This window comes from Cyrtonyx montezumae, unplaced genomic scaffold, assembly GCF_038088225.1.
Source record: "Cyrtonyx montezumae isolate F1298 unplaced genomic scaffold, pur_monq_1.0 scaffold_12, whole genome shotgun sequence".
Lineage (NCBI taxonomy): Eukaryota > Metazoa > Chordata > Aves > Galliformes > Odontophoridae > Cyrtonyx > Cyrtonyx montezumae.
In genome coordinates this window covers 19,121,692-19,148,163 of record NW_027071848.1, presented here as the reverse complement: position 1 = coordinate 19,148,163, position 26,472 = coordinate 19,121,692, and the positions used below count along the sequence as shown (strand labels likewise).

The window sequence follows — 26,472 nt, the reverse complement described above, 5'->3', positions numbered from 1 at the left end:
CCAAAGCCATTATGGTACATTTCCTTTTATAGCGTTCTTAACTGCAATGAGCCAATTGGGGAGCCCATATATGCGAAGTGTTTCAGATGTTTTCATTCCCTTTACTTACAGAGCAAGGACATAGTCATCCTATTTTTATTGTTCTTCCCCTAAGAATGATGAACATAGGGCTAAGAGAAGCCCCCTGGTTCATTGAGTTCATTTCTTTACTATTGTTGGCATCATGTCATATAAACTCTTCTGTAACTGTTGTTAGATAGTTTTAAGTTCAAAAGGAGCAAGCAGCATTTTACTCTGCAGACTTTCCCAGCTCTGAGCAAACAGGGTGTGGGTGAAAGTGGTCTGTTCTGTTTCTGATCCCTATTCTGTCTGCTGTTCAAGTTGTTATGTTTAGAGAATCACAGAATTTTCATTGAAAAAGATCTTCAAGATCACCAAGCCCAACTGTCAGTCTGACCTGTAGAACCCCATCACTAAATCATGTCCCTTAGTACCATACTGACTCATCTCTTATATAGCTCCAGGATCTGGGACTCTGCCACTTCCCTGAGCAGTTCGTCCCAATAAAGAAAATGTTCCTAATATCAAGTCTAAACCTCCCCTGGCACAACTTGAGACCGTTTCCCCACATCCTATCACTTGTCACTTAAGAAAAGAGACCAACACCCTCCTTGCTGCAGTCTCCTTTCAAGTAGTTGTAGAGAGCAATGAAATCTTCCGTTAGCCTCCTCTTCTCCAGTCTAGACTAACCCAGTGTCCTCAGTCACTCCTCATAAGTCCTGTTTTCGAGACCCTTTTCAGCAGTTTTGTTGCCCTTCTCTGTACATGCTAGACCAAATGAGTGTTGTTCTTGAAGTGAGGGGCCCAAAAGTGAACACAGTATTCAAGGTGCAGGCTTACCAGTGTTGCATACAAAGGGACAGTAACTTCCCTTGTCCTGCTTACTACACTATTTCTGATATAAGCCAGGATGACATTGTTCTTGGTCACCCTGGCATACTGCTGGATCATTTTCACCCAGCAGTTGGCCAGCACTCCCAGGTCTTTTCTTCTGGGTGACTTTCCAGCCACTCTTCCACAAGCCTGTACCACGGCATGGGGTTGTTACGACCCAAATGCAGGATCTGACACTTAACCTTTTTTGAATGTCATGTAGTTTGACTTGGGCTGTTGTTCCAGCCTACCCAAGTCCCTCTGCAGGACCTTCCTGCCCTCAGGCAGATCAACAGTCTCACTTCACTTGGTGTTATCTCCAGCGTTACTGAAGAGTGCACTCTATCCCTTCATCCACATCACAGATAAAAATGCTGAACAGAACTGTACCCAAACGTAAGCCCAAGGGGGTGCTACTGCTGACTGTCTGCTTACTGGATTGAACTGCATTCACTGGGACTGTTTAAGCACGAGCCATCCAGCCAGTTCTTCACCCAGTGAACTGTACATCTGTCCAAGCCATGAACAGCTAGTTATTCCAGGAAAATACTGTGGGAAACTTTACTAAGATCCAGGAAAACAACACCCACAGCCTTTCCCTTATCTACTAAACAGATCATCTTATCACAGAACATCAGGTTAGTCAGACACGACCTGCCTTTTATAGTCCTATGCTGGCTGCTTCTGATCACTCAGTCCCATACGTGTCTGTGATGTTATGTAACAGTTGTCTTCCTTGGAACAGAAGTCTGAAAATTAAATGTCTACCTGTGAGTCACATCTGCTTCCTTCTGCAACTAGTGGGGAGACATAAGCAGAACTTCCTATCATTTCTCTCTGTTGACTATAAAGGCTGTGTAGTGGTCAGACCTTGATATCTGACTCTTGGATGCTGAAAGTGAAGTGAGATGAGATCTGTTGCACCGGGGAAGATTTAGATTAGACCTGAGGAAACATTTTTTCTCTGAAAGAGTGGTCAGGCACTGGAATGGCCTGCCTAGGGAGGTGGTTGAGGCACCATCCCTAGTGCTGTTCAAGAAGCGTTTAGATGCGGTGCTAAGGGATTTGATTTAGTAGTTCAGTGGGTAGGGATGGTGATAGGAGGATGGTTGGACTAGATGATCTTGTAGGTCCTTTCCAACCTAATGTATCTATGAATCTATGAATCTATGATAAATGTGTAATTATGAGGGAAGGAGATGGTGAGACAGGAATGGGCCAGTCAGCCAAGTAATAAGCAGTTGGAAGAAAAAGTAAAGTTAGCGGTGTAAACAAGGAAGAAAGTAAAAGGGAGAATAAAACTAAAGAGAAGGAAAGAGCTCTCAAGAGATTTGAGGCAGTCAAAAGGAGTGTTGGTGGGCAGTCTCAGATAAGTATCTTTGCCAAGAGGGAGGGTTTGGTTGCTGGGAAGCATCAGAGCTACGTGAAGGGTCATTTCAGCTCAGCTTGAGTTTCCCCTCAGGGTGGAATTGGGAATAGAAAGTGAAGTACAAATCAGGACAATTTAAAATATCTTCCACCAAAACCTTTCTAGGCCAAAAACCTCCGGGCAACTCAGCTTTTCTGCTTTAAAGTCATTCCCTTTGTTCCATTTAATTCAGAGTCTCCTAATGGTTGGCCAGGGGTCTGAGCAGCCTCCAGTCTTCCCAGCAGCTTGTTTATGTGTCTGTTCTGTGTACTGCAGAAGCAGTCTCAAGTCCTGAATAGGCATCAGAGCTTCTGCACTACTAAGTTGAGGTTGCTGTAAATCATTGTAAGATCTGGTATCTGACAATGAAATGCCTAAAGATGATATGAGGTTACTCACCATTATTTGTAGAATATATTACTTGGTTTCAATTTGTGAAATAGAAAATGCTTTGCCTTTGTCAACCATAACTTTATTTCTGTCATGCATCGTATGGCTGTTTATAGGGCTGATGATCCACAGCACAAGGATAATAAAGAGAGTGGGCCAAAATAATCTCTGATAAATCACTGGATTTATAGTCTCATTTTATTTATAGAATGAGTCTATAATTTTGAAGGAGAGAGATGAAATATCTCTTCCTATCAAGAGAAGAATTGTTCTATTTTGATTAATAATGAATTATTTTTTTTTTAAGAGGAAGAAGAAGGGAAGAGTTCAGATGAATATCATTAAACAAATCAGAGGTTGAGAGTAGCAGAATGATGTCCAGCAGGAGATGCGCTGGTGAGATCTGATGTCTGACCTCACACATCAGACTTAGCTGGAAGTTTTTAAAGCTTCTTTATACCAGCAAGAACACTTTCCATCAAAAGCAGTGAAGTGAGCTCTTGCTCTTGCTCTTGCATTTATCTACCACATACCCAAATTGTATTATTTGCATAGGATTAATGTGTGTCCTTTTACATCTTCAGAGAACACATTTCTAAGAGGAAAAGGGATTTGAAAGGAAGAAGGAAAAGGGAAAGCTGAATGAAAAGAGCCAGATGCTGTTTCTTATATTCTTTGGTTAAAACTAAGGAGAGCTTCACCTGTGAAGGGAGATACAATACACAGGATGTACAAAGGGCAAACTCTGCTTCTCTAATTCCTACATATGAATTTAGATCACGAGCGACACTGCATTCACAAGTAAGAAGGCATACAGAGAAGCAGCTCACTGCCACTGTTCACAGTCTGGCATAATAGTTCATCTCCATATAAACAAATACATCCTCTCTCAGAGCTTCACAGTGTGTGATCCATGTCATCTGTGCTATTAATGTACAAGCTAACAGAAGTCCTAAGTACCTTATGTTTGAAGTGTTCTAGAGAGGCAGTTCAGGATGAGCATGTACCCAGCCGACCTTTGTGCTGGCAGAAGTGAGAGGATTAAGGATGAAGGGCATATTTCCTTGCCTTTACATTTCTTACTTGGTGGAATACACTGTGTAAGAAGGCTGAAAAGTGAGACAGCAGACACGGAGAAGCTAACATCCAAGCCGCAAATATGCCTTTTTATAGATCTTTCTCAATAGTTCACCTTTTCCCCTGCAAAAGTGAAGGCAAAACAGTGCTAACACTTCCCAAATGAAAGCCTGGAAACTCGGGAATAAATGGTGTGGTTCAGGCTCAGGAATTTGCCCTGGGGGAATTCCTTTTGTGAGAACTTCTGTGGAAGGGCAGCACCACTGTGAAGGCTTTCAAAGGCCTCATTTTAAGAATTACCACTTCCTCTAGAATAGAAAGCAAACAAGATAAAAATGTATCTTAGTGACACTGCACAAATAATCCCTCTGCAGCCTCCACTTTCAGACTGGGGTTTCCAGTGGAATGTGGGAGAAGCAGAGAGCAGGAAGGGAAAAAAATAGATTTGGTCTTGATTTGAAAGCTCAACCAGGATGTACTAATCTATTGCCACAGCATTTATTACTTAGTTGAGCATAATATTTTCTTGTTAGTCTTCAAAATATCTACTCAAATAAAGATGAGGAAGAAGATTCTCAGCTGGAGTAAATCAGCAGACAGTTTCCAAAGCCAAGCAAGCCATGCTGATTTTTATCAGCTAAGCATCTTACTTATACTCTTCAAGCAGCAGCGTGACCACATGTATTCTGAATGCTCCATCTACCATCTGATACAGATCTGTATTGTGATTAACTCTCTCATTCCCACCATAGGCAAGTCACAGCTGTGGCATCTGCTTAGTGTTCTACTCGTTCTGCTTAGTGTAAAGTAAGCAAACATAGCTTTAGTTGTAAACCTCCCATAAAAGGGAATTCTAAAACTATTGTAAGTAACATTGGTTTACTTTCACATGGCACCTTCTTAGGTGGGTCTGTTTCGAAAATCTGGAGTGAAGTCTCGAATCCAGGCCCTGCGTCAGATGAATGAGAGCTCCCCAGAAAATGTCAACTATGAAGACCAGTCGGCGTACGATGTGGCAGATATGGTCAAGCAATTTTTCCGTGACTTGCCAGAACCCCTCCTCACAAGTAAGCTGGGAGAGACTTTTCTACATATCTACCAATGTAAGTAGCAAAATATTTATTATTATATACAGGTCCAAGTTTCTGTACGTTACGTAATCATAAATTGTAAGTGATCTTGAGGTGTTAACACTGAACGAGATTCTTTCTTCTCATCTCCGAGATGTATAAAAGAACATCTCTGCTCTCAAAATCCCTAGCTGAGAGATTTTTAGAACTGCCTGAAGGCTTCATTGGCAAAATATTGACAGCATTCAAATTTTAAAAAACTTGGAATGAATTGCAGTCAGGAAGACACCAGAAAGGCAGACAGGCCATGAACATTAGAAATGTAAAAGAATCCCCTTTTTGCCACATTTCTTTATACTGTGGGCCTATTTAATGCAGATTTCTCGATGTAAGTGAGTCTTTTGAGCGTGCAGAAGTATTATGCCTATGAGAATGCTTGCCTGTGCAGTCTGTTCCTTGCTGTGACTTGATTATTTGTAAAGCTTTTATGTGAAGATCTCACAAAGAAATAAAAAAGCCAAGGATTTTTTGCTTTCATCTCAGCATAAGGATATATCTGTTTACATGCACATCAGCGAGCTTGTACAGAAAAGAAACAGAAATTATTGGTGCTTATAAAATGACAGTCACAATTACTTCCATCAGTGAAGTAACCAAAGAGAATATTGTTGTCTAAAAGGATGTATTCTACATGACCTTGGAAACAAATCGCTTTTAAACTATTGCTTGATGAAAATTGGATTGTCCCATCTTGGCATAGGAGAGACTGCAAACAGACAACATAGAAATATGGCAGATCTCAGTGCCATCAGCGTTATTAGGTCTGTAGCCAGGAGGAATCCCCATCTTCTATTCAGGAGCCTGGCATTAGGATTCACAGCAGCCAAAAAGATGAACAGTGAAACAGTGCTACCAGCCAACAGAAGATGCTGTAGAAGGGGGCACAGGCAGGCTCTGCACTGAGAAGTCTGAATAACTCCCTTTACATTTGTGAGAGTAAAAAGAAGGCTTGGAAAGATATTCTTGTACTACACAAATACTTTGAAGGAATTCAGAAAGTCTTGATTATACGTCTGTTAGAATGAGGTGAGAACAGGAAAATATGGGCTTTTGTTGACACCAGAAAACAATGATTGGATTAAAAACAAGCAGCAATGTTGTTTTTTCCACTTGACCAACAACAAATATGTTTTCCTCATTTAGATGGTACTGACAGAATCCCTTTCACAGAAAGAAAAATGTTCAAAATTGCTGGGATACCAATTGGATTTCATAATGTCTGCAATTAAATAAATTTGTAGCCGGAACTTTTTCTTCCCATTCATCCTGTTTAACAAATTATTACTGTGAGGTTAGAAAGGATTTTTCCTTCCTTAGTTTATTGGCAAGGGATTTTTGGCTTTCTGGGAGTTACCGAACATCTTTTTCAGATATCCAGGATGTTTTTCATGCACCCAGAATGGTTTGATTTGCTGTATACAGAGGAGTGGGGATGAGAAGATTAGTCTGTATGACTTAGCAGTGATGGAGCTTTCTCCATTTCCCTAAAGCTCTTAGATGCCTAATGTTTACAGACCTACAGCCTAGAAGAGGGACAGAGGCTCCTCTGACTTCCCAGAGAGATATGGCCTTGGTGCTTCATGAAAATCAGAGATATTGCACTGTGTTCCGTTTATTATTCATGTCTGAAGGCTTTTAAAAGGAAGTGCTTGTGCAAGATTAACAGGCAGAGCTTAAAAGCTGGCTGTTCCCTGTACAGTAAATCTACTTTTGTTGTTATTCTTCAATTGTATGGGAGCATAAGTGATATGGAAAGGAGGGCTCCGAATCCAAACTGAGAAAACTTATGGCAGTTTTCGACATGAATCTGAGATACTGTTTAAGCATATCCATTACAGCTTTCATTAAATTCTGCTACATTTAGGGTGCTTTAGCATTTTGCAGAAGCTCCCCTACAAGCTTTAAACTGTCTTCCCAAGGGACAAAAGTAACCTGAAAAATACCAACTAAGTATTCCTTTCATAAACTTTAAATGGAATCCATTTTTTTTTCTTGAGAAGTGACCCTTCCAGCCCTTTATGTGATCTTACAGTTAACCCCACTGAACATCACTTGCTTTGCTGCAGATGTCCCCAAGGAGCAGCGGCTGCAGGCGGTGCAGGCAGCCATCATGCTGATGGCAGATGAGAACCGGGAGGTTTTGCAGACACTGCTGTACTTCCTGAGCGACGTCACCTCCGTGGAGGAGAATCAGATGACTCCTATGAACATAGCTGTTTGTCTGGCCCCTTCCCTCTTCCATCTCAATATAGTGAAGAAGGAAAGCTCTCCGAGGTAAGTTTCTTCTTAGCACTGTGAATAAGCCTGTCCTTGACACAAAAAAGCATATAGGGTAAAATTTTCCGAAGTGTCTGCTATCTGTGACAGGTTACACAGGGCATGGCTTCAACAACAGGGGAAAGCTGACACTGCAGAGCCAGAAGCTCTCTTGCACATGCACAGAAGGTGTTTTTTTAAGCCCAGCAGGGTGTTTCTGTCTGCATAGTGTGAATATGCAAGTGCTGACTTTTCATGCAAATTTTCAATGACATATGAGTAAGTTTTGTGTTAGTAATGTTGGCTTCTGTGAAGAAAAAGGGCCTAATTTTGCTCTGGTTGAAGTCAAAGATTGATCATCATTTAAAGGATTTGAACACCTAGTCATTCAGTGAGTAGTACACCTTTACTCAGGGGTAAAGCTATATCCTTGATAATGTCGGTGGATGTTTGCAGAAATGAAGTGCAGTGTTTATTAAGGGAAGAGGCAGGACAAATGTGGGATGGCAGATCAGGAAATCTTGATCCCATCTGTATCACTGGGTTTATTTCAAACCATGTTAAGAAGATGTGTAAGATGGTGAGTGTAGACTAAGCAGGACATAAATTTCTAAACACAAGTAGTTCCAACCTGGTGTCCCTTCTGACAATTGTTCCAGTCTGATTTACACTACACTGAGATCTATGGTTGTATCCATGTATAACATTTTCTGGGCAAGTACTTTAAGCAGTAGTGGTCTGGACAGTCTTTGTGATAAACAAAAGTTAAAGACAGACTTCTTGCTCTAGTGTTAAGAACATCCTGCCACTATGTTTGCTTTTGTTTTGAAAAGATCAAGCTCATTTTACCTGAGATACTAAATTCATTTACAGAGTAATACAGAAAAAATATGCAACAGGGAAGCCAGATCAGAAGGATCTCAGTGAAAACCTGGCAGCTACTCAGGGACTTGCTCACATGATAATGGAATGCAACAAACTTTTTGAGGTGAGTGAGACACTCAAACAGCATTATTCATGGACACATAATGCAGCATCCTTTGAAGTATTTATGTTTATGCTTGCGCTCTCTATCTTGCATTAGAACAGAGATTGATGGTGCCTCACTTATTTGTAAGCTTGCTCCATCTGAAATTTATCTATCTCGTTTCTTAATGACTGTTCCTTTCTAGCATTTGAAGATGCAGCGATTAAAAATGCAGACTAATTATTCTATGGTGGTTTTCAACTCAAAGATTAGTAAATCTTAGTTTAATTAAAATAAAAACTGCTGTTATAACATTTCATTTTATTATAAAGCTTTTAGTACATGAATTAAAACTAATCCATCTCAAAAAGAATAGCTGATTCCTTTTCTTTCTCTGTGTCGTGCAATAACCTTGAAGTCACACAGGGAGATGTAGTCATTCCTGGAGCTGCTTTCACTGCAGGTGTAAAAGAGGTAACACTTGTGTGTTCCCTCCCTGGAAGCATAAAGGAGCATTTCTGGGGACTAGGGGAGTAATGCAATTGTATTGTCATAGGGTTGATCTGTATAACATGGTTTTGCATGAACAATGCTATTCTGACCCATTGATTGTTCCATTATATTGTCTTGATTTCTCAGTAAGGCAAAAATAACAATCCATTTTACTGACTGTGGGCTCATTGCAATTGGACACTAAGTGGTCCATCAGTCTAGAAAGCATTGCCTTAAGGAAAAGTTCTCAGCAGGAGATTTTCCCTGTGTGATTTCCCCCACTTCTGTGATGCAGGTCCCACATGAGATGGTCACTCAGTCCCGAAACTCCTACATCGATGCAGAAGTGCATTCTCCCACCCTGGATGAACTTGGGAAACAAGTGGAGGAGGAAGGAGGGAACTACCAGATGTACCTTGAAAGTCTCATGCAGAATCTCCACAAAGAAGCAAAAGAGAAATTCAAAGGATGGGTCACATGTTCCAGTACAGAGAATACAGAACTCGCCTACAAAAAGGTAGTTAGGGGAGAAGTGGAAGAAAAGATAAACAACTCAAAGTAAAATACAGCCTAGCTATGGGACCCAGTGACTTGTGTAACTAAATATAAAGCCTTCCATCTGCTGAGGCAGTGGTAGTCCAGGGCTGCTGGAATTACAAAATCAGAAAGGAGGCCAACACACCAGCACGCATAACATGAGATGGAGGCTAGGGTTGGGTGACTCTGGCATGGTAGGGAAAGTAGTTACACCAGTACCAGAGAGTCCTGGACATACAGAAGAGTCCAGTGGAGGGCCAGGATGACAAAGGAACCGGAGCACCTCTACTCCTAGGAGAGGCTGAGTGCTGACACTGCTCAGTCTGAAGAAGAGGAGGTTCAAGGCGATCTCATTAGTGTTCTTAAGTCTCTGAAGGGAGAGTGCCAAGAGGCCAAAGGCTCTGCTCAGTGGTGCCCAGTGCCAGGACAAGAGGCATAGTGCACTAGCTGGAACACAGGATGTGCCCTCCAGGGAACACCAAGCAGCACTTCTGTGCTGTGCCGGTGGCACATGCTGCTCAGAGGCTGTTGGGTCTCCTCCTTGGAGATCTTCCAAAGCCATCTGGTGATTGCTTTGGGTACCCTGCTCACCTTGCTGGAGCAGGGATTGGGCCAGGTGGCCTCCAGAGGTCTCTTAACACCTCAACCATTTCATGATACTGTGAAGGGCACTGGAAGGAGTTTGTAGTCTGGGTGGTGAGGGGACAGGGAGTCTGGGGGACAGGAAGCAGCATTTCCCTATTAAGTGCAATCCCTTGGTTAACACTGAGAAATCACAATTACTCTGGTTTATAGTCAGCTTCTGTGCATGACCCCTTGGGGGAGGTTTGAGAGTGAGGAGCAGGGCAAAGGTAGGAGTAGGATGTGGGAGTGGGGGATGCTGGGGAATGGGGCCTGGATATGTCTGGAGTCAAGGGCACGAGAGATTGAAGAGGGGATTAGGAGCAGTCCAGGGTGGGAGGACTGGAGACCTGAGACCTATAGGGAAGAGCAGTTAGAACAACATGAAGTAATTTAAGATGCAAAAGGTGGGAGCTGTGATTCTGGGAACACAATTCTGGGTCTGTGGGAGGTGCTGGGGGTTTCTGGAGCACTGGAATTCCTGTGTGAGGATGCCAGGATTGGGAGGGGTAGGAAGGCAAGTCTTCGAAGATCCAGTTGACTTATTTGCTGCCTGAAATACGACAGCCCTTAAACCACACAGAAATGCTGCATATGAGGAATTTGGGATATTCATATTGCACATAGCCCAGCACTTTCTGCTCCCTTACTGCTTGCTGTGAAGGTGTAACAGGATCCATGAGCTACAAAGACCTGGCAAGTAGTTTATGTTTTCCTTCTGAAGGTGCTTTCCCAACACTCTCTTGCAGCTATTTTGAGGAGGAAGCATCTGTGTATCTGACACATAAATGAATCAACTTATTTTCTGCTCCTCCATGTTCTTTCTGTTCTTCTGCTAAGTGAGCTGACCCTCAGTTCTGGCTACTGCATCAGATTACTCAGGGTGGTAGCTCTGTTTCAGAACAGAGTTTCAGTCTGTGCTTTCATCTGTTATTGCTTTTACACACCCATATTTTTCACTGCACCTGGTTTGCTTGAGGTTAAAATAGTCTCTGTGACACCAGAAATAATAGAGCAATCGAGAAATAGTTCCGCGGGTACGATGAGAACTGGACCAGATATACATTAGTGTGAAAGTAGAAGTATTAGATCACTTTAGTGTTCCATCCAGGAGTAGTCTGCACAAGTTTTTAAATGTGAAGAGCGGCAGTAGCAATAATAGTGATGATTAGCAGGGGAATTTGCATGCTCTCAAACTTCATCTTATGCTCAAGTCAGATCACCATACTAGGATTTTGTCCTCAGTTATTCTCTGCAGAGTGCTTGCATATATTTGCATGGAGTTTTGTGCTTTTTGCTGCTTTACTCCAGGTTGGAGATGGGAACCCTCTAAGGCTTTGGAAAGCCTCTGTGGAAGTTGAAGCCCCGCCATCAGTTGTCCTGAACCGAGTGCTGAGAGAACGTCACCTTTGGGATGAGGACTTCTTGCAGTGGAAGGTGGTCGAGAGCCTGGACAAACAGACTGAAGTTTACCAATATGTTCTGAACAGCATGGCTCCTCATCCTGTCCGAGATTTTGTTGTTCTAAGGTATGATGAAGGCAATTCTCTGATATCTTTGCTGTCTCAATGCAGACAAGTAAGATCTGTTCTCATCTCACCTCAGCCTTAGCATCTGTAAATTGTGCTTTGAGAACTCTACTTCTGGGCAGCAGCATTTATTTCTTAAACTGAATTAAAATTATACACCTAGAGCATGCTGACCTTTTCTCTGATGTAATTTGAGCAGCACATACTCCTGAGGCCATAAATATCATTTATTCGTTAGAACAGATGTCTGATAATAGCTGCTGTTCTCTTAGCTTTGTTTGTTGTCAAAACAGTGCAAACAGAACCCAGTTGTTTTTTACATTGCTTTTGCCGTTCTCTGGGGAGTGTTTCAAGTTTAAGAGCTAAATGTTTAGTGAAGAAGACAGCAATGCTTTAAAGCTGAGAGTCTTATATATTCTCTACATAAGTAGTTATTTTAGATTTGAGGTGGAAGTATTTGTAGACAAGAAACCCTAACCCATAAAAATTATAGTGTGGAAATGAACAGAAAGAGATGGTAGATTTGTGTTCAAACTGTTTTCAGGGGATGAGATCTCTCAAAGAAACATATGGCTGTATATCACTATTCCAAATTTGGCCTCAGTTCTACCACTGTCTAAATGCCCCTACAGAACAGACAAAAATATATTCCTCTTATGTACATCCTGCCTTTGAAGTCCTGACCCTTTTCTTGCTAGGAGCTATTGTCGAGGTGCTGACATATTTCACTTGCAGGGTCAGTTCTGCAGTTACTTATTTCAGGATGATTTTGTGTGTTCCCGTTCTTGGTCGTTGCTTTCTTCAACTGAAATGATGTGCCAGACAAATACTAAGCAGTTTTGAGAGAGAAAATAGTCCAGTGAGTCAGAACTGTATTAGAGGGAACAAAGATTGACGGAAAAGGATGAGCCCAATAAAATATAATTTTAACAGTACATCTCTTTTATGAACTTCATTATTCTCTTGGAGAATGATAACAAGCAGAAATTGTTAGAATAGGGAAAAATTATTGGAACTTTTTGAGGAAGATTTTTGAAATATTTTCTGTAAGACTTCATAATGTGAAAACTAGTCCCTCCATTACTCTATTTCCTTTGCTGTCCCGCAGAATATTAGGCTAAATTAATTTATTTTATAATTGATTTTCTTATATATTATCAGTTTATACGAGTGATAAATTTGACCCTCTGCTTAGCACCCAGAAATTTGTCTGGGAGCGGCAGGAAGGTTTTGATGTAATTCTGTACTCTTATCTGCCACTTAATTCAGTATTAGGTTTCATGGTGTTTTATGTTCTTTAAAGACCTGCTGTGCAGTCGCATCATTTCAAGAAAAATCTTGCCATCAAGTCCTCGTTCTTTTCACTAACCCAGGCAGAATGACCTCCAGGGACTGAAATATATATCATAAAACTGAATCCTGGTGGGTCTTTGAGGTCTGGAAACAGCCATCAGGCAGATCTGTCACTTTCTGTTGTTTATCTCTTTTGATTTATATCATTAAGTCTAGAGCAAGGTTAACCAGAGATATCGCAGTCAATTTGGTACATTATGATTGGTGGGAAGGGAACAGTGAAATTATAATTCACCTCCGGGGACATGAATAAATATATTTTAACAGACTGCTGTTTTCCCCTTTCCAGTCAAACTGGTGGCTGTAAAAGGATAAACCTCATTCTTTGCTTCTTAATTTGGCAATCATAACAAGGGTGTTAGGCTCTCTTGAGAATGCTATAAGGGTAAGAGCATAGGGCCAGTGTTTCATATGCTGGGGATGTGTGACAGTTTTCAGCTGACCTGAACCCACATTGCTTTTTGTTAAGGATTGCTCAAGTGTTTAGCATTAGTTAAGTACTAGTTAAGTGCATGTCTGTGAGTTAGGTGTCATACCTATTTTTATTCTTGCAGATATTTAGAGAAGTACAGTAACCAGCCTAAATCCATATAACCAAGAATAGCAATTGTAAGTCTTCTGCAAAGTCAGGTATACATCGTTTTCTACTTTAGAAATGACACAGCTGAGTGTCATAGAGTTACCAAAATGATATGGTCTCAGCTTAATACTGTGTAGGTGGTAGCTCAGCATCTTGCAGCAGAGACCTCTCCATGTGTTGCTTCTCCTCATCATTTTTATTGATGTACATACACATGCAAAACTTTGTGAAATCAGTATTTTTCTGCATTTTCCTGAGTAGCAGCTCAATTTAATAACAGAAATGCAGAATGTTAAAATATTTGCTGTCCAGACTTCATCAGTCCTTGTAAGCTGCTCACCTGCTCAAGCATGCAGCTTCCCCGGGTAGCTTAATCCCTATCTCAGACAGTCCATGGCAAGGTGATGCACGTAATGCAGTGCAGTGGAAATTTCTTATTTCTACAGCGTAGCAAAAGAAAACAGTCTGTCCTGTGAGATTCCAGGCAGACAAGAAAGACGTGAGGTACGAGAAATGTAGAGAATGCCAACAGAACAAGAAAAAAATGTTAAGTATTAAAGTCTAGATCTCCTGAACCTGTAAAAAACATCTACAGCCTGTCACAGAGGCTAGAAACTTGGGAGATGGAAAAGATGAAACAAGTGATGGTGCTGAAAACAAAAATACATCTTAACAGGCCAGCCTGAAATTTGACTGATAATAAGAAAATAACTATCCGTAATTGGCTGACAAATGTGGTGACATATTCATGAAACTTCACAGTTATTGCTTATTCCTGAGTAACATTTGCTCTATAGTTTTGTAACACTGGTGAAAGAAAATGTTCCTTTCTTCCTGTAAGAAAAGAGAACATAGAGCATAGATCCTACTGAAGAAAGAGGTAGAAAAAAACTGTTTTCAGGGCCTGCAGAAGCATGTTGGTTCTCCCTACGTAGCACTGGAAAAGAGAAGCTTTCCACAGGAATGTCTTTTTCTGGAGTGACAGGAGGACTGAAGCAAAAGGACAACACCTTTGTGCCAGGGTGATCCATCCCTCTGGTGTACTTAGATATTGGTTCAGATGTTTGTTTGGCAGCAAACCAAAGCCTGCCTATGGAAAGGAACCCTCAACTTCATTATCATTCCTAAGAGACTTACCATGAAGTTTCAACCTTTGGCTATTGCAAGAAATTAATCATTAAAAGCTGTGTTTTGACACTGCCACTTGGAGTGTGGGATGGCAAATTATAATCACGTAAATACCACCAGCCACATGGGGAGTTTTTCCTCAGCTGCTGTGCATCAGTGATATTAACATCAGAAAGCCCAGATAAAATATGCTGCATTTATACATAACATCTCAAAGAATATTGTACATTCATATCATGGATTGAATAATTGCATAACTGAAAGGACACTTTTTTTTTTAATCCATATGCCCTCAAAACATGTTCTGAGAGTTGCAGGAGCCAGTGAGAATTTCTGCTGTGCTACACATCTTGCTGCTCTGTAACAGTCTGCATGGGTACAGTGCAACCTTTCAGCCTTTGCTGGATGGCTTGTGTTCACTTCATGGCCTTTCCAAAGCTTTCAGAAGTGGGTTATTTCTTACCCCAGTGGTTGTAACATCACTAGAGTAGTCCTGTATCCGAGCCATTACTGTGCTGCACACCATCTGATTTCCCAGTCCTGCAATAATTCAACTTTTTCAGAGTCAGATGTATGGGCAAAGTGATCGCCTGTCTGACTGCAAGTGGCTGTGTCATGTCTCTAATATATGATGGTTACAAAAATCCCTGTGGGGGGAAGCAAACTTTTTTCCACCTGGAGCCAGCAGCAGCAGCTGTTCCACCTCATGGTCAGATTCACTAGTTGGAGGGGCAGCAGAACCAGGTGGATGTTGACTTTAAGGAAAGAAACCCAGATAGCATTGATTGCAAAATCTCTCCCTGAGTCCTTTCGGAAGGTAAGCATTCAGGGGGTTGATTAGCCTCATCCTACACAAAAATATCCTAATCTCCTAGCAGTTCATAGCAAAATTATGGCACCCACCATTAAAATTAATACATTTCCGGGAGGAGATCTAATGACTGAGCTTGATAAAATTTCTGTGTCCTGTTTTGAGCAACAATCGCAATGAACTTGTAACACAAAACTCCTTCAGGAATTCACAGGACATAACTGGCAACAACTCCATAGACAAGGTCAGTTAATTTGCCTCTGAGAACTGGTTGGATTCCCACTCCCCTGCTTTCTCGTGAACATCTCATGCAGGTTTTGCATCTACCTGCACTGTGCCACTTGTCTGCCTTAATCTTGTCCAATCTGTCCGTGTTCTTGTGCCAGCACTGTATTTCAGCTTAAATATATCTCTTCTCCCACTCTTGTGTTTTCCCCTGCTTGTATTTAGAGACAATATTCTGTCATCAGTCTTACAAGGATATAGCTTCCTGGCCTTACAAGGATTAGCAAAAAAAACAAACTGTAACTTCACTTCTCTTCCATGTCTCCAAAAAGCTAATTATTAAAGTGATTCGATCTTGACTATGTTGCTGCAGGACGTGGAGGACAGATTTGCCAAGGGGGACATGCATGCTGGTTGCCATCTCTGTGGAGCATGAAGAGGCTCCTCTTATGGGAGCAGTACGAGCCATCGTGATGGACTCTCAGTACCTGATAGAGCCATGTGGCTCAGGAAAAGCCAGGCTGACCCATATCTGCAGAATCGACCTGAAGTAAGTATCCTGTTTGCAAAAAAAGCAGACATTCATTCAGTGAGGCAAAAACTTCCAGCTCAGGGAGGGGAGGCATTGGGAACAGATGGCATAGGTAACATAGCTTTGCTGCTTTGGAGTCCTCTTGCAGATTTCTCTGTCCACCAGGCTCATTTCTATGTTCAGCATATACTGTTGTTATGATGTGATCATAGAAATAAATCCGGTTGTTGGATTACTGCAAGGAAGCACTGCTTACAATGACAAGTACTCAGAGTCCCCAACAACACCGTGGGTAGCAGACAGTAGGAAGCATGGCAAGCCCTTTCCTGTGGAGTATAGTTCTTGTGTATTTGGGTTTCTCAGTAACTACATCTTTCTGTTTCTTCAGAGGACATTCCCCAGAGTGGTATAACAAAGGCTTTGGACATCTGTGTGCAGCAGAAGTTGCCAGAATCAGAAACTCTTTTCAGCCTCTGATTGCTGAGGGACCAGAAACAAAAATCTGAGGAAGTGTTTGTGGACATGTGTATGTGTAAATCAGGGTATGGCAGAGATCAGGAAGACAGAAAGCAAAGATCTTTTTTAGGTTACAGAAGTCTGACCAGACCCAGGTCTGTACAAAGCTGAAAAAGGAATTTTATAGGAAAGTCCTTTTATTCTGGAGACTTTGCCTCCCACGTTCCTTCTGCATTAATTTCAATTGCTGAAGTAAAATTTTCTTCAAAGATCTTTCATCTTTATTGTTTTAAAATCATACTATTGCCATGACTTGTGTGTTACATAACTCTGGTATTTATAGGCTTCTAAGAAGCATATTTTAATTGTAAATAAATTGTGTACAGTGTGTATATATTTATCTATATTATATCTATATATATATGTATATGTATAAATTAATTATTTTGTATATAACTCAGTGCTTTCTAGAAGTCACTTGCATCAGTTGGACCTTAAATGAATCCATCACTTGTTTCTTAGTGTGTCACTGCTACATAAGCTGTGTTTGCTGTTATCACAGGGCTACCAGGCACAATCTGTGATAACAGAAATGTCTGTTCTTGAGTTTGTTTTGTGTTTGTGTGCTACGAGAAGGTACCTAGACATAGATGTAGAAGAATTAAGAGAATTAAGGAAGAGGGAAGTGGCTGTAGGTTTAAAAATAATGAGCGGATCAGTTTTGACAGATATAGTGCATGAAGTGTAATTGAGACATTTGGAAGGCCATTTATATTCAGCTGCAGAAAGTTTGTGACTGTCAGTACAAGGAGACGTTGAAAACTTGGCTGTTGCCTTAGTTAGTGGTCTGTCTGTCACTAGAGAACCTCACTGTGTGCAGTGTTCAGCATAACTGCTCATCCTTAGTGAGTACAGGATAACACTGTGTGTACTGAGGTATCTGAAATCAGGCTGGTTAAGTTTCTAAGCTGTAAGTCTTTTGTTTAGCATTTCATCTAGGCTGTGAGGAAGTGTTTCTGTGTTCTTTCCTTCATCCATAGAGATGGCTAATTATTAAGAAGCTCCAGAGCAGATTTTCTACATCCAATGGACACAAAGATGTAAGGATGAACACCATACCTTTTAGTATTCTTCCTATAAAATAACTTTCTGAAGCTTTTAAACACATCTCAGAGATGTAAAAGATTAAATGCAGACTATGCTTGGGAAGATGGCTTTTATAGTAACAGCAAGCATTTTTGTATAATATTGCACTGATCTGCATGATTCTGCCTCTATAGGCATTGGTGGGAGCAGGATCAGCCCCTGACTATGAGGAGTAGGAGCCATGTAAATCTATTATATTTTTTCATTTTCAGGGACCTATTATTTGCTAATGGAAGAACGCTTTAAAAGTAAAAATAATGATTTGTTGATGTTACCATTGAGGCAGGGTTCTCTTCTGTTTTTAACTAACCTAAGACCAAAAATGATATTACATCTATGATTCAATAAGAATGTACAAGCCTGTTAATATTGTTCTTCATTAATCGCATTTGTTCACTTTGACTTTATTTCTTGCTGCATAAACCAGCTGAGTCATACCTAGCCAATGTTTTAGCTCAGTCCTTCCAACAAAATCCACTAAGATTTAGTATGAGGTCAATGAATTGGGAGACATTTCCTACAGGAAACAACAGTCTTGTGCCCTGATCTAGTTGAAAAGGAAAAGTCTTCCCATGCAGTGGCTCTGCTGGACTGGTGAATCTGCCCTGGGTGCAGGGACTGTGGGTGGACAATTGATGCTAGAGCATGGCCTCGTGTCACTGTGCACATGCATAAGGGCTGTGCTGGTGGGGGACACCACCATGTGCTGGTTACCCAGCATGGTCCCACCATGGAGCAGCAAGAGTCTATCTGTTGTGAGCTGCTGCTGTCTTTGTCTCACCCATGTTCTCTTGAGCAACGCACAGGATGAGGGAGTTTGGTTGCCTTTGAGCTCATATGTTGAGTTCGTTACCAGCAATCACAGAATCGTAGAATAATCTGGGTTGAAAGGGACCAATAGGATCATCTAGTTCCAACCCCCTGCTATAGGCAGGAACACATCCCTCTAGACCAGGTAGCTCACAGCCCCATCCAGCCTGGCCTTGAGTGCCTCCAGGGAGGGGGCATCCACAACCTCACTGAGGAACCTGTTCCAGTGTCTCACCGTCCTCATAATAAATAATTTCTTCCTAATATCAGGAGTTTCTGAGTATTAAGAGATGAGTGAGTGCACTTGCACCCTATGTACTCTCGATGAGGTCTGTGTTCTCCCCAGGTGAAAGGCCTCAAGCAGCCATGGACAACACCCACTGCCCACGTCCAGCCTTTCCCCTGCTGCCTTTGGTGGGATTACAATCCCAAGGGGCAGCACCTCCTCCCATCAGTGCCTGTAGCCATGGCAGCAGATTTCATACCAGCTGTTTTCCAAAACAGGAGCAATTAGAGTGCTTCTGCTACATTAATTTGCATAAATGAATACAACTGTGCTTCAGTATCAATGGATGCACGTTCTCTGACACTGGGAACAGCAATTGTCTAACACTAAATAAGTTCTGAAGGAAATGAAGGGAAAATCCAGACAGTGGTTTTGTCCTGTCTGAGAACTCATCACTCATGTGGAAGGGGCCCTGTGCCACTGCCGCCGTTAGCAAGGTAGGTGTGTCCTCCTGCCATTGCAGAAGCTCTGTCATATGCTCCCAGCATCTCTAAGCTGTGTATCAATGAGATATGTTTTTATTAAAATGCACATGATGCCATGTCTACCATTCAGCTACCACAGTACTATTGTTACGTTACCATTGAGAATACATTATGATAATTATGTTTTGAAATGTTATATTCATATCAATACCTCATATTTTTACCTCATCTGTTGGTATCAGTCATTTAGTTGTAAATAAATTGTTGCAGAATTGAATAAATTTGCATACACTAAAGAGTGACATTTGTTTGATGTGTTCATTTCATGCATTGGCTCAGGACAAAATGTGTAGCCCTTGCTTTCTTTATCACAACCTGCTGTGCTCAATGCCTTTCTGACCTCAGTAACTATTTTGAGCTCAAAGGGATGTTGTTGTCTACCATGTTTCTCCTGTATCATAAGCATACCAGAGCTTCATGGCTAAGACATATGAGGAAAGTGTTCCCCAAATAAGCCTGGAAGTTGGAAGACTGTCTTGAGAAAGGTAAACTCAGATCTGCAACAGTACTAAGGTCTCTGACTCTAGTGAATTACGAATTCAGCCATGTTTCTGCACCTACATTTTTGTCAGTAAGTTGCATTAAGATCTGCAGGAGTTTCTTTGAAGATGGGATGCTGAATGTTGGGTTCACATTTTCAGGTGCTGGTTGGGCTGTCTGAAGTCCACCGCTGCCTGAGGTTTGTCTTACACATAGCTACAGATGGAATTTGTTTCCCTCTGGATGGGCCTATATCTCTGGGTAGTTGTTAGATGAGAGCACAGGCTGGACATTATGAAATGGCTGTGAGATGAAAACATTGACAGACCTGCACAAAAGACTGCTGCAAATCAAGTAGGAGAGGGTGAAAAATGATACTGTCACTTTAGCTCAATAGTGACATAGCAGAGCCAGGGAGTGCTCTTGCAAGCAGCACTTGTAGAGCATGAGCCACTCACTCGTTGGGGATTTAGCTTGGCCATGTCGTGCTCTCCTTACTAGATGTGGAGCAGCCACAACTGCACAATTGAGACGGGTGTTTTGCCAGGCTGGTCATGTTACAACCTCACCATGCTGTGCCTGGACCGGCGTGCAGGCCATCAAGTCCCAGGTTCAAAAGAGGGCGCTTGCTTAGACTAAAATGTACAAATTCAGATTACAAGGCATCTAGCTCCCATACCCTCAGCATCATGGTTGCCTAAAGATGTAGTGGATGCCAGCTACACACAATCATGGTGCAACTGTAGATTGTAGGCTGTAGATCTGAGCAATATCTGGGTCGACAAGGAAATTACAGGAAACATACCAATAGCCATTTGCCTGACCTTTCTAGACTGATGTTGGGGAAGCTCTCACACACTTTTCTGAAACCATCCCTAATCCATAAAACTACCCATACACCAGAAATGTTGCTATGCCTCTGATGAAGGCTAGCACTTTTTTGCATAAAATATAACCTAGAGAGAATTGGGTAATCGTGGCTAAGCAGTCACTGGTCACAGCCCCATACCAGGGTGGACATTGCCATCCTGCCAGGGCTTGTGTCTTCAAAGGGTCCATGCACCACAGCAGGTGAGATGAGAAAGCTCTGAGCAGAGAGAACACAGCATGCAGTTCATTGGCACCAATTTGCAAGGAGAAAGAATGGGGTGCAGGTTGTGGCTGCACTTTACCAAAAAAAAAGACCATCATTCTGGGGCAGTATCTTCTCCAGCAGGAAACTGCCCGGCTTGGAAAGAGCAGCTTCATGGAGCTTCACTGACATGACAACAAGAGGATTGCAGCTTATTTCTAAATCAAAATATTCAATTCTGCAAAAGGGCATTAGGGAAACTCAGCCTAAAACTGCAGACTCTGCTCTTTCCTTCTCACCAGCTTGTAACAGCTCAGAGACAGACACATGGCTGAAGTACAGAGCCAGCACTTGCTACAGCAAGGATTTGCAACAGCTTGCAATTTATGGGTGCAAATGAGTCGCATGGCCATCTGTCCAGCCCCAGACCATGCCTGATGCATTCTGTAGGTTCATTGGAACAATTCCTTCTCCTTGAGAGGCTGCCTATCGATTACTATTTATTTATTTATTTATTTATTCGTTTTAATTACATGAATGTAGGAACTGCAGACTGCCAACCAGACAGCAGTAATTCTATCAGCAGCATCTGACAGTTGGCAGGGCCCTGTGTGCAGGACAGATGTGAACTGTGCACCCATGGGCAGTTTGACCCAAACACACTAACCCTGAGCCAAGCGGCGTGCCAGGCCCAGCCAGCTCCAGCACTCTTCAGCACCCCACCACAGATTCATAGAATCGCAGAATTCCAAAGGTTGGAAAAGACCTGCAAGATCATCCAGCCCAACCATCCTTCCATCACCAATAGTTGGTGGGCCTGATGTTCACAGCTGTCAAAAACAGTCAAGTCAGACCACTTATGGGACTCCTGGACCATTTACTTATGGACTTCCAGGAGTCCCATAAGTGGTCTGACTTGACTTTTTTCCCACACTCCTTCAATTTTGAGACCTGCCATGAGGGAGCTGCTTTACCTACACTCAGCTCCCCTCTGCATCCAGCAGTATTGGCTGTCACCAACCAACATGAATGAGGAGCCCACCAGCCCTGTGAGTGCAGGTCATATTGTCTTCACGACTGCCCCAGTGTCCTGCCCAGTGCTGCCCTGTTCACCAGGGCTCAGAGTTGAGCCCGTAAAGAGAAACTGACATCTTTTATCTCTTTAGCTTGGATTTCTGCCTCCTCAAATAGTCATCTCCCCATTGACTGGACAAGAGGAAATGGTTTAACATTGCACCAACAGAGGTGTAACTTACTAGGAATATCAGGAAATCAGATATTAGGAAAAACTTCTCTGAAAGAGTGGTCAGGCACTGGAATGGGCTGCCCAGGGAGGTGGTGGAGTCATCATCCCTGGAGTTCAAGAAGTATGTAACTGTGGGACACTGAGCGACACAGTTTAGTAAGTAGTATCGGTGGTACCTGGGCAATTGGACAACATGATCTTAGAGGCCTTGATTCCAGCCCTGATGACATGATGATTCTAAATTCTTTCCTCCAAGGAAATGTGGTCACAACATTGTCACAGAATTATTGGCAGTGCCCATGTGTGAATCACACCATCAGCATAGGGAATATGCATAGGGAATGAAAGTAGAAATGGGTTCCCTGGGAGGACTACAAAGAAGTTGTCCAAGCAGCCAGGAATCAGGTCAGTAAACCTAAAAGCCAGACAGAATTCTATCTAGCCAGGGACATAAAGAGAACAAGAAGTTCTACATGTATATCTGTGATAAAGCAAAGGCTAGGTAAGATGTGGGCCCTTTCCAGAAGGAAACTGGAGACCTGGTCATAAGGGATACAGAGAAAGATGATGTACTCAATGAGTTCTTTGCCTCAGTCTTCAGTGGCAAGAGTTCTAGCCACAGTGCCCAAGTTGCAGAAAGCAAAGGTAAGAACTGGGAGAAGGAAGTTCTGTCCGCTGCAAGTGAAGATCAGGTTTGGAACCATCTAAAGAACTTGAAGGCACACAAGTGCATGGAACCCAATGAAATCCATCCACAGGTTCTGTGGGAACTGGTGGATGAAGTTGACAAGCCGCTGCCCATCATATTTCAAAGATTATGGCAGTCTGGTGAGGTTCCCACTTACTGGAAAAGGGGAAACGTAACCTCTATTTTCAAAAAAGGAAAGAAAGAAGATCCAGGGAACTTCATGACATCTTGGTCTTCAAACTGCAGAAAAAATGGATTTGACCACTCACTAAATAAGGAATTGGCTGAATGGGAAAGCTCAGAGACTTGCGGTCAGGGAGAGTTGCTCAGTGTTCAAGTGGAGACTGATGATGAGTGGCATTCCTCAGAGATCTGTGCTATTTAACATCTTTGTAGGCAACACAGACAGTGGGATCAAGCTCATCCTCAGCAAGTTTGCAGATGACACCAAGCTGAGTGGTGCAGTTGACATGCTGGAGGTAAGGGATACTATCCAGAGGGATCTGGACAGGCTTGACAGGTGGGCCTGTCTAGCCATATGCAGTTTAACAAGGCCAAGTGCAAGGTCCTGCACCTGGGTCAAGGCAAACATAAACACAAATACAGGTTGGATGGAGAATGGCTTGAGAACAGCCCCAAGGAGAAGGATTTGGAAGTGTTGGTTAATTAAAGACTCAGCAGGAGCCAGCAATGTGTGCTTGTAGCCCAGAAGGTCAACCATATCCTGGGTTGTATCAGAAGTGTGACCAGCAGGTTGAGGGAGGTGATTCTGCCCCTCTGCTCTCATGAGAACCCACCTGGAGTACTGCATCCAGTTCTGGGGCCTCCAACACAAGAAGGACATAGAGATGTTGTAGTAGGTCCAGAGGAGGGCCACAAGGATGATCAGGGGGCTGGAGTATCTCCCTTACTGAAGAGCTGAGGCCCTTCAGCCTGAAGAAGATATGGCTCTAGGGGGACATTATAGCAGCCTGCCATCACATGAAGGGGACCTACCAGGGAAACTGGTGAGGGACATTTTAGAAGGGCAGGTAGTGACAGGGCAAGGGGAAATGGCTTTAAACTGGAAGAGGGTAGATTTATACTAGATATTAGGAAGAAATGCTTTTCTGTGAGGGTGATGAGACACTGGAACAGGTTGCCCAGCAAGGTTGTGAATGCCCCCTACCTGGAGGCACTCAAGGCCAGGCTGGATGGTGCTCTGAGCAACCTGGTCTACAGGGAGGTGTCCCTGATTATAGTAGTGTGTTTGGAACTGGATGATCTTAGAAGTCTCTTCCAACCCAATCCATTCTGTGATTCTGTGATCCTATGGTTCTATGATTCTGTGATCCACCTCACCACTGACATCACCAGGACAGAAATGGAACAGTCTGTGGATATCATCACTACAACTAAAAATAATTGCTGCAAATAATAAAAAATTAAATGGTTGTCACTGGGCTAAGCCAAAATGTTACATTATGACTTCCTTGGCCTCACTAGGTTTCTTGCCTTGGGCAACTTCTTTCAGTGATCACTTGTATTTATCAGAGAAGTGATACATTTATTGCATTTGGATTTTCTTAATAATTGAGTAATTTAATTTTTTAAGTGCCTCTGAGATCATTTGCTGTAATTAAAGACAGAAGATGAATGACTGAAGAGTAAGAGCACTGGAGGACTTCAAAAATGAATGTGTCCTTCACTACATCTCCTGTGCGTTTATGTAACAATTATTCTAAATTAACATGACCACAAAGACAAAAGAAGAAAATAAAAAGAGCTTGATTTCCTTCCTGCCCAACAGTAACATGTCACCAGCTGCAGCACATGCAAGCACCAGGCACGTGCTGTGCAGCACAGGATCCCGCAGCCTCCAGGTCTGAGACACAAGGAGAGGCAATACCAGCTCACACATCCCGCAGCAATGTGTCTGATAAATGAGTTACAAATGTATATAAAATCCAGACTTCCCTTAGAGGTGGAATTAAGAGGCAGGCAGGTCCTGTGACACTCCAGCACGTGCTATTATTGCTTCTGCCAGCCTACAAAACATTCTCACCTCATAAAATTTTACAGTGCAGGCAGTTTATAATGCTGCACCTCTTGAACTAAACACTTGGCCAATTCGCAGCTCCCTCCAGCAGCAGGAGATAAAAACAGGTTTCTGTACAGGTGCTCAGTTTGCTCAGCCCTGGCCAAGGCCCACTGTGCAGCCTGCCCTGCCCAAGGTCCAGCTCTTTGCTTGGATCGTGTTCAGCCAGCAGCACACCACAGCATGCTGTGGGCTCTAGAGGTGCTCAGCCCCAGGGTTAAGCACCAGCCTTGTGGCACAAAAGGCTCCACAGACACTGTCCTCCCAGGAATCAGGGCAAGGAATTCACACATTTTCTTGTGCCTTTGGCTTTTCTGCCCTGCTTTGCTAGTATTTTCCCTGGCTTCTCTCTCTGCTCCCCTGGTCCTTTTGCCACGCCTGCCCAAACACACACAGAGTACCACGATGTACTAGCCAGCAAAGTGTCAGCACCCACAAGCATCTTGGCTGCAGGTTCCTGGTACTGCAACTTTCTGGTTTCGTAATGAATTTGATTTTCTCAGAACTGCTGGACAAAGTGGTGTTGTCGCTCAACTCACAATACAAAACAAAAGCCTCTGATACACTGGACTCTGTCACTTCAATGTTACCTTATTATTCCTTCTTTTTTCAGTCTCCTATAGAGTGGGGTGAGCCAGGCAGTGCCAGCCTCAGTCTTGCAGTTGCTGGTGAAAGGCAGTTCAGCAATCTGAGAGCAATACGTGGGAGAGGGGAAAAACTTTATCCTTTCCTTTCCTCACCTCTGCTTTGCAGCTCTCCATAAGGAAGGGAGGAACAAGACTGGTCTTTTTCAGCTGAAGCTGAAGCACCTAAAACTGGCCATTTTGCCCTGAGGAAGGATGGAAGTTATTTTCCTGTGAGGTTTTTGCAAACAGACTAAATGACTCAGAAGTAAATCGATCAAACACAGTTAGAAAAGCGGTGTGTGTTTAAACATTTTGTCACTTGCAAGGCTGCTATCCCATTCATTAGCTTTTTTCCTTTCTGCTCCCATTGCTTTTCACTGTGGCATGTGCTTTGCTGAGGCTGTACGGTGCGGGTCCCAGAAGCTGCCTGCTTCATGCCACAGGCCTGCTGACAAATTCCTTCAGGTCTCCAGGCAGCTCTGCTAAAACACAAGACCAGTAAAGTTTATGGTGGTGTTACTAGGGAATAAGCCATTACAACAAACTTAGAATAATAGCATGACCAAGGTTGACCTTGGTCAGACCATCACAGAATCACAGAGCTGTAGGGGCTGGAAGGGACCTCCAGAGATCATCAAGTCCAACCCCCTGCCAAAGCAGCTCCCTAGCCCAGGTTGCACAGGTAGGCGTCCAGGCGGGTCTGGAACGTCTCCAGAGAAGGAGACTCCACCACCTCTCTGTGCAGCTGTGCCACTGCTCCATCACTGCACTGCGAAGAGCCATCTACCTACCACCAATATTTCCCACTAAACCGTGTCTCTTAATACAACACCTAAACGTTTCTTAAACACCTTCAGGGTCAGTAACTCCACCACCTTCCTGGGCAGCCCATTCCAGCACCTGACCACTCTTTTGGAAAAGAAATTATTCCTAACATCCAACCTCAAAACTTTCCATAGGATGATACTATAATAGTTGTAAGGGACCCATAAGGATCACTGAGTCCAGCTTCTACAAGTATGGTTACTTCCACAGGTTTTTTACTAGTTAAAGTCACTGTAAAAAAAGAAATAAAGAACCCGAACCCTTCCAATTCCTCAGACAGAGCTCTCCTGGAAAAGCCTCTGCTTA

The 26,472-nt window shown here is 42.7% G+C and overlaps 1 protein-coding gene across 3 annotated transcripts in view; it reads left to right on the top strand.

Annotated features, from left to right (window-relative positions):
- Window positions 1-18,271, top strand: part of STARD13 (StAR related lipid transfer domain containing 13) — a 212,362-nt gene extending 194,091 nt beyond the window's left edge. For all 3 annotated transcript variants that reach the window (XM_065730218.1, XM_065730217.1, XM_065730216.1), the window contains 7 exons: window positions 4,713-4,911; window positions 7,005-7,212; window positions 8,068-8,182; window positions 8,949-9,170; window positions 11,123-11,340; window positions 15,811-15,987; window positions 16,358-18,271. In XM_065730218.1, coding sequence (XP_065586290.1) covers window positions 4,713-4,911; window positions 7,005-7,212; window positions 8,068-8,182; window positions 8,949-9,170; window positions 11,123-11,340; window positions 15,811-15,987; window positions 16,358-16,475 — 1,257 coding nt within the window. In that variant the 3' untranslated portion in view covers window positions 16,476-18,271. The remainder of the gene's footprint in view (window positions 1-4,712; window positions 4,912-7,004; window positions 7,213-8,067; window positions 8,183-8,948; window positions 9,171-11,122; window positions 11,341-15,810; window positions 15,988-16,357) is intronic.
- Window positions 18,272-26,472: the final 8,201 nt, after the last annotated feature.